The sequence below is a fragment of the Amblyraja radiata genome, chromosome 26 (genome assembly GCF_010909765.2).
Source record: "Amblyraja radiata isolate CabotCenter1 chromosome 26, sAmbRad1.1.pri, whole genome shotgun sequence".
Lineage (NCBI taxonomy): Eukaryota > Metazoa > Chordata > Chondrichthyes > Rajiformes > Rajidae > Amblyraja > Amblyraja radiata.
The window spans coordinates 15,081,542-15,090,282 of NC_045981.1; the positions used below are offsets into that span (position 1 = coordinate 15,081,542).

General features: G+C 46.5%; 1 protein-coding gene across 1 annotated transcript; it reads left to right on the forward strand.

The window, feature by feature from the left end:
* The first annotated feature begins 529 nt into the window (after positions 1 to 529).
* On the forward strand, positions 530 to 6,058 carry sox9 (SRY-box transcription factor 9). The gene is made up of 3 exons (XM_033044303.1): positions 530 to 1,216; positions 2,353 to 2,606; positions 3,622 to 6,058. The coding sequence occupies exons 1-3, from the start codon at positions 789 to 791 to the stop codon at positions 4,356 to 4,358; spliced, it is 1,419 nt and encodes a 472-aa protein (XP_032900194.1). The 5' UTR covers positions 530 to 788; the 3' UTR covers positions 4,359 to 6,058.
* The last annotated feature ends 2,683 nt before the right edge of the window (positions 6,059 to 8,741 follow it).

The following is an 8,741-nucleotide window of genomic DNA, read 5'->3' on the forward strand; positions in this document are numbered from 1 at the left end:
GGTGGATTGAAGGATTTGATTAGAATCGTGGCGTTTGACACTTTCGCAGGGGGCGGGGTGGGGGAGAAAGGTAGTCTAGATTTGACACCACGAACCGACTCAATAGTAAACTCCAATTGTAAAGAAATTCGGATTCAGACTGGGGTGGGGGTGGGGGTTGGTGGAGAGAGAGAAAGGCGCCTGTCTCCAGACAAAAGCGCAAACTCGCTCGAATAAACTTCTGTAGCTTTCGTCCCGAGGATCAGAGGAGAGAATTCGCTCGACTATTTCCTGTTTACAGAATGTGCGGATTCTCAAACGGGCCAGACTAATCTTAATATGTGATATATGGGCGACAATAATGGCCAAAAGGGACAACACTGCCGCTCAAACTACCGGGATCTGTCGCCTGATCTAATTACATCACGTTGGGTCGACCTTACATTTCCCAGCTGAGACCAAAAACTTTTCTTCCCCGCCCCCCGACTCCGACTCCGCCTGTATCTGTCACTTAAAACTTTGCACCAATTGCTCTTTCGGAAGGTCTAGGCGGTTTGCACCGATTGGCGAAGGCGAGTTTGTGCTCCTTTATTTATACACTCAGAAGACTGCCCGAGTTTCAGCAACAGAGTCGGTTACTACTCCGAGCGGATTGCAGAGTCTCATACCCCCTTCACACAGAGAGAGGCAAGGAGAGGGAAGTCAAAGGCGAGTTTTATCCTTTGCCACCTCGTTTCCTCTCTCTCTCTCTCCCTTCCTCCCTCCCCGGGTTTGCTGAGTGCAGTCGCGCCTCCACTTGTCTTTTTTGCATGAATCTCCTCGACCCCTTCGTGAAAATGACAGAGGAACACGAGAAGGCTCTCTCCGACGTGCCCAGTCCGACCATGTCTGACGACTCGGCTGGCTCGCCGTGCGGCTCGGGCACCGGCTCGGACGCCGAGGACACCAAGCCCATCCACAACGGGCAGAACGACCAGAGTTTGGACTCGAAGAAGGAGGACGATGACAAGTTCCCGGCGTGTATCCGGGAAGCGGTCACCCAGGTGCTCAAAGGATACGACTGGACCCTGGTGCCCATGCCCGTCCGAGTCAATGGCTCGTCAAAGAACAAGCCTCACGTCAAACGGCCCATGAACGCCTTCATGGTCTGGGCTCAGGCAGCGCGGAGGAAACTGGCAGATCAATATCCCCACCTACACAACGCAGAGCTGAGCAAAACTCTCGGCAAACTCTGGAGGTGAGTTTAGCAACCTCGCGCTGTTAATGAAACATTAAACGAATTAAGTTTAAGTTGACAGTGTTTTTAATTTGTTTTAATAACTTTAATGAAAGTGCGGGCTATTGTTGATCACCCCTTCGCACTCACTGAAACGAAGATACCTAGTCTCTTTGAGAATTATTGTTTGAGCCGGAGATTTTGGCGATTATTTATTTACGACATGCAGTTGCAAGGTTTAAACTTTGGCGCAGTGTTGAACGCAGGTAAAAAAGGCACAGTTCCCGAGCCCCCACGTTATTTTGCAAGCCGCGCTCCGTCTTAAGCAATTGGCTGCACTCGTTGCATGCTTTCTGCAAGAACGTGCCCGGGGAATGAGCGAAATGAGACTTTGCATTTTGCGTGAGTCGAGCGATTGAAGATTACGGTGCAGAATGCAAAGTTTCCACTCGAACGAATCGAGTGAGATTTGGGGCGCAGATTTCGAGCGGACTTGCAGAAAGCAAAAGTTGTTGCGCGTTGCTTGGCGGTGAAAGTTGGTGCAGGGGAGGGCTGGAAGTCAAAACAAGTTTGGTTGGTTTCGGGGAGAGAGAGAGAGAGAGAGAGGGGGAGGCGGAGAGATTTGGGACGGGGAGGGAGGTGAATGCGAAACTCTTACCCCCGAGTCTTGCAGTTAAATCTGCCTTGGGCGCGCGTAACTGGAGGAGACACTTGTCAAAAAATCGATCGGATTTCTGCACCGAAAACCCTCTCCTCACCTCCTCCGCCCTTTTTTTTTAACAACTCTAAAACACTTTGTCCGGACGTGCTTGGGCAGTAACCTCGCAGAATCCGACCGGGCTCTCAAACTATCTCCAACTGTACAAAGCTAAAAAGGGTTTTCTTTTTAATCTGTAGAAGGGTCTCGACCCGAAACGTCACCCGTTCCTTCTCTCCAGAGATGCTGCCTGTCCCGCCGAGTTAGTTATTCCAGCATTTTGTGTCAGTCTTTTTGCTTTTATTAATTCTGTGCAATCCACTGCTAAATCTAATCGCTGGGTTACAAGTGGCCGGCGCGCAGTTGTGGCAGAGATTGTTTTGCGAACACAGGGTATGGGGGGGTGGGGAGGTGCTTGACGCATTGTTAATTCTGGGTCTCTCTTGGCTTTTGTTTGCAGGCTGCTTAACGAAGGCGAGAAACGTCCATTCGTGGAGGAAGCGGAGCGGCTACGAGTGCAGCACAAGAAGGATCACCCTGACTACAAATACCAGCCCAGGCGGAGGAAATCGGTGAAGAACGGGCAAGGGGAGAACGAGGAAGGTGCCGAGCAGACCCACATCACCCCCAATGCTCTGTTCAAGGTGCTGCAGGCCGACTCGCCACACTCCGCGTCTAGCATGAGCGACGTCCATTCACCGGCTGAACACTCGGGTGAGTTTCACATCCCGGGAGCAGAATGAGAGAGACAAGACAGAAGTATTGTGTAGGAAAGAACTGCAGGTGCTGGTTTAAATCGAAGGTAGCCACAAATTGCTGCAGTAACAGCGGGACAGGCAGCATATCTGGAGGGAAGGAATGGGTGACGTTTCGGGTCGAGACCCGTCCTCAGACTGATATATATAATATATATATATATATATGATACATACAAATGTCACCCCATTTCTCTCCAGAGATGCTGCCTCCTCCCACTGAGTTATTCCAACTTTAAACCAGCGTCTGCAGTTCCTTCCTACACAGTAGCATTGGTGCATATGTTGTGGACTTCTGCAATGTTTTGAACGCAGTCCCTTGGAGATCCTGATTGTGGGTGGCAGTGCGTTAATACCGCGCTGTGCATAATCGCGAGCCGCTGCCTCGCTGCGCCGGAGACCCCGGGTTCGATCCTGGCCTCGGGTGCTGGCCGTGCGGAGTTTGCACGTAACTTTCTCCTTGCCACCGCAGCGTGCGTTTTCTCCGGGTGGCTCCGGTTTCTTCCCACGCCCCTAAAGTCGTGCGACTTTGCGGATTGGCACCGCCCTCTGCAAATTGTTCCTGGTGTGCAGGGAGTGGACAGGAAAGTGGGATGACCTGGGACAAGCGTGGACTGGGTGGGTCGAAGGGTCCCGTTTCCACACTTTAAGTTTAAACTAAGCTACAACTAAACGAATTTTTTTTTTAAATGGTGTGTGTGGAAAGGAACTGCAGATGCTGGTTTAAACCGTGGATAGGCACAAAAGTCTGGAGTAACTCGGCGGGTCAGACAGCATCTCTGGAGAAGGAGGAGGAAGACGGGACTCGACCTGAAAGGTCACATATTCATTTTCTCCAGAGATGCTGCCTGACCCACTGAGTTTCTCCAGATTTTTTGTGTCCAACTCCAGTCTCATAGTTTAGTTTAGTTTAGTTTAGTTTAGAGATACAGCTTTAAATAAAAGGGATTGTGTTTTTTCTTCTTGGTTTCCAGGTCAGTCTCAGGGGCCACCGACACCACCCACCACGCCCAAGACTGAGATACAGCCAAGCAAACCAGACCTGAAGCGTGAGGGTCGCCCCCTACAGGAAGGAGGCAGGCAACCCCACATTGACTTCAGCAATGTGGACATTGGGGAACTCAGCAGCGAAGTCATGTCCAACATGGAGACGTTCGACGTCAACGAGTTCGACCAGTACCTCCCGCCCAACGGGCACCCCGGAGTTGCGGTCACCCACGCCGGCCACGGGCCGAGCGGCCAGACGGGCTACACGGGCAGTTACGGCATCAGCGGTTCTACGGCCGCCCAGTCCGCCCACCCCTGGCTGTCCAAGCAGCACGCCATGAGCGGCCTGGCCAGCGAGCAGGGGCAGCAGCAGAGGACGCACATCAAGACGGAGCAGCTCAGCCCCAGCCACTACAATGAGCAGCAGCATTCCCCGCAGCAGATCAGCTACGGCTCCTTCAACATGCAGCACTACAGCTCGTCCTACCCCTCCATCCCCCGCACCCAGTATGACTACACAGACCACCAGACCAACACCAATTCCTACTACAGCCACGCGGCGGGTCAGACCACCGGCCTCTTCTCCACCTTCACCTACATGAACCCATCCCAGCGCCCCATGTACACGCCCATTGCAGACACCACCGGAGTCCCTTCCATCCCCCAGACCCACAGTCCACAACACTGGGAGCAGCCAGTCTACACACAGCTGACCAGACCTTAATAGCCCACTGGTCTAGACTCTCTCTCTCTCTCTCAAGTGCATCAAAGGAGGTTGATGGAGATCCCACAGAGATGTGCTTCCATGCACTAACGTGAACTGCTGTGAGAAGTGGCCAAAGTGTCCTACCACAAAGTGCTTCGCCGTGTCCATTCAGTACTGGTGACTGAACTGGCAAGTCATTGAATGAACAAGTCTGAACAATCAACTCAGCTGGTTTGGTCATTTCCTGTGTTTGGACTTCTCATTTTGTAGTATTGCACTCCTCTGTGAGGAGGATTTTCTTTCTTAATTTTTTTTGAATTTAGTATGTACTGTGTATGAGTCATTTCCATTTGCAGAGTGGGGATTTATACATATTTTAGCGAAGAAATCTTCTTATTTTGAAAGATCAAATGCCAAACCACTTTTGGTAGAATACTTCACAAGTTAGCATTTGCTGATGCCGTACGGCCTATTTTTTTACGAAATAGTATCTTTTTTCACTATTTACGATGATGTCCTTTTTGAAAAATATGTTCCTTCAAGTCCAGTCAGAAACATGATCGCAGATCAATGCCAGAATCTAGCAGGAGGAAGAGATAGGTGAACCCTCATACTCATTTTAACACAGGAATTGGCTATTTCTTTTGACAATGGAGGTATTGATTGCCTCGCCAGTTCCTCCCCACACATGGTGGGATACGCTGTGTTACGAGATGGGAACAGATATTGAGGTGAATTGTGCATTCCTACGCTGAGAAGCGCATCATCCAGGCATTTGCTAGTGAGTCTGCAGCTGACTTCCAGCTTCCTGCATGAGAACGTGTGCATAAATGTATTTTACAGGAATACTACAGGAAATGTCTTCAACCCACTGAGTACAGTATGTGTTGTACACACAGGCAGCATAACTACGTTTTAAAGTCCAAATACTGTCAAATCTTCACTGGTGCAAAGGTGGAATCAAACAGCATGGTATATACTCATTACTATCTTAGGCAAAGGATTTGTACCAGTGTCCTGGGTGGCCATTGCTGTTTTAGTACTCAGCAGGGAAGAGCTGCAAGTGAACTTCCAAAACATGGTTTAAAAACTGTAAAGCATTATTTATCTTGTAAAGTTTTTTTTAATTAAAAGTGCTTTTAAAAAAAAAAAACTTGTACTTAGTTCTCTACTGTACAGTTGTGTGAAAGTTAAAAAGGAAATAAATCAACTTTATTAAGCTGATCCGAAATGTATAAAGACTGGAAGATCATTTTCAAAGAATATGGAGATTGCAAATGTAGTTTACAGCATTTGCTAATTGCTTCAGCTAATACTTTTTGCTAACTAGTAAAATGAAAAAAACCTTTTCTAACTTTTTTTTACCTGACATTTGCAGAAGCCTCTTAAATTTTTCAATCTATTTTCATTAAGCTGCGGCATGATTGAACAGATCGCTTTTTAAAAAAGACAACAGGCATTCAAAAATATATATATTTGTTAACAGTTTTAATGGAAAACGTGTCATTGGGATTCAGTAGTACAGAATTCAGTCACTCTGTAATATGGCTGAAACTCTTATTTCTGTATAAAAGTTGGACATTAAAGTATTTCTGTAACTTAAAACTATCAAATCAGATATTTTGCCTTTTGGGTGAGTTTGAAAAGACCTGTCTTTAAAGAAACTTGCCTTTTGTACATTATTGTTTGCAATAAAAAAGAAATGTATTAAAATATAACACGCTTATGATCTCCTTGTTGCACAAAGAAACCACATCACTAAACCAAATCAACACATTCAAAAATCAATGCGATGTATCCTTAGTTAAATCACTCTAAAAGAATGCTATTGCATTTGTAAATTACATATTCTTTTCCCCCCTGCACGATTCTGGTATCCTTTTTTTTTGAGCCCATAAGAATATGTGAGCCCTCTATTCGGTGCTGTTCTCGAAACATCTTCAAAAATACAAATGCACAAAAAAAAATGCTTCCAGTGGAGAAAACCTCTTTGATTTGGATGATGCCTGTCTAATTTGACCACTTGCTCAAACACAATGGAATAACCCATTAAACCATCTGTATCATAAAACGGAATCCTGCAAACTGCATCATCTATTCACTGGCTGCTTCTCTGGGCAGTTTTTCCCCCCCAGTAAATGTGCTCATTAATATGCTAGGCAGCCCCATGTGACAAGGCTTGGCCCCCACGCATCCCCTTTGGGTGGTCTGTTGTTATGCAAAATCTGGTAGCTCACCCTTAGTCACACTATTGTCTGTAAAAAAAAAAAAAAAAAAGCCATGAATACAACGTGTTTAATTTTTAAGCTTTACTTTACAGTATTACTCTTCAGAGCGGAGTTATTTAAGACCAATAATTTTGGATACCCAGCTAGATTATTTCCACCCACACAATTAAACTAATTAATGCTGAACCTTGGACAAAATGCTTATGAAAAGGCTTTTAACTTGCAGAGTGCTGCATATGGAATACTAACTTTCTCTGTCGTACGTGGAATACTAAATATTCCTGTATTGTTTAACAAAAATAAACTATGTGGCCAGTTAGTTACAGCAGCAGGCATCTAGATGCCAAGACTTTGACTAACACCCCCTTCATGAATTTAAACCCAGATTCCCCAACTTTGCGAGTTATGCCAGTTCTCTATTAGGCTGCTAGATGGAGCAAGCTGTGGGTGTTGGAGCACTCTCGGCTTAACGGAGGAGGAGTGAAGAGAAAAATGTCAAACTACTTTACCGAAGGGAACTTATTCTTGGCAGGACTGGAGGAGGCACTGCCAGCAGCAGGCATTATACTGTGTGTCACCTCATTCTCCTAATAACAGGAAGAGACATTGTGGGCAAAGATGCCAATGGAGAAACTAAACAAAATTAGATGTTTTCCATATCTTCCTGCATTTAGTCGCCTTAATAGGATTTAAAAGATTTAGTTTGGCTGCGTTTAGTTTAGAGATACAGCACGGAAACAGGCCCTTCGGCCCACCGACCAGCGATCCCCACACTAAAGCTATCTTACACACACTAGGGATAATTCACAATTGTAACAAACCATATAACCTACAAAGCTGTACTTATTTGGAATGTGGGAGGAAACCAGAGCAGCCAGAGAAAACCCATGCAGGTCACAGGGAGAACGTAAAAACTCCGTACAGACAGCACCCAATGTCAAAATCGAACCTGGATCTCTGGTGCTGTGAGACAGCAAATCTACCGCTGCGCCACAATGCCGCCCATTTAATAGGAGCCTGAGGGGTAACTTTTTCACACAAAGGGTCATGGTGGGTGTATGCAATGAGCTGCTGGAGGAGGTAGTTGAGGCAGGTAGTATAGTAACGTTTAAGAAACATTTGGACGTGTACATGGATAGGACAGGTTTTGAGGGATATGGGTGAAATGTAGGGAGGCGGGGCTAATGTAGATGGGACATATTGGCCGGTGTGGGCAAGTTGGGTGGAAGGGCATGTTTCCATGTTGTATGACCAAAAACTCTATGACTATTTATGCTTTTAACAAATATTACTGCTTTGTGCTCCCATACATGGGCCATTCAGTGTAGCAAATTACTTGACATTCATTTCATGGTATCAATTAATACTAAATTATTTGAATATAAAGTGCTGAATAGGTATCCTACAGATTCCAATCTTTTCATTTCTCTTTAACCAGTAACATACTGGGCAACGCAGCATCATAGAGGAATAGATGCACAGTCTCTTGCCCAGAGTAGGGGAATCGAGGACCAGCGGACAGAGGTTCAAGGTGAAGGGGAAAAGATTTCATAGGAAACCGAGGGGTGTCCTTTTCACACAAAGGATGGTGGTTGTATGGAACAAGTTGCCAGAGGAGGTAGTTGAGGCTGGGACTATCCCATCATTGAAGAACCAGTTAGACAGGTACATGGATAGGACAGGTTTGGAGGGATATGGACCAAGCGAAGGCAGGTGGGACTAGTGTAGCTGGGACATTTTGGCCGGGGTGGGCAAGTTGGGATGAAGGTCCTGTTTCCACACTGTATCACTCTATGACTCTATTCTGGTCTAGGACAAGCTTGGTAATTTGGCAGACATGCCGTTTTTCAACGCCTTTCCCATGCTGTCACATGCAGTAAAAGAGCCTGCATGTGATGCACAAATTATACAGTATTTATATAAAGCAGTGTTTATGTAATAACTGCATTGAGGTCAGCAAATTGGGATCTTAGCCCTCGAGCAGTAGTTTCAATTTTAATAATCTTGAACGAAGAGGAGAAACCTCTCACATTTTAATACATACAGGGGGGGCACGGTGGCGCAGCGGTACAGTTGCTGCCTTACTGCGCTAGGATCAATCCTGACTACGGGTGCTGTCTGTACGGAGTTTGCACGTTCTCCCTGTGACCTGCGTGTGCTTTCCCCAGGTGCT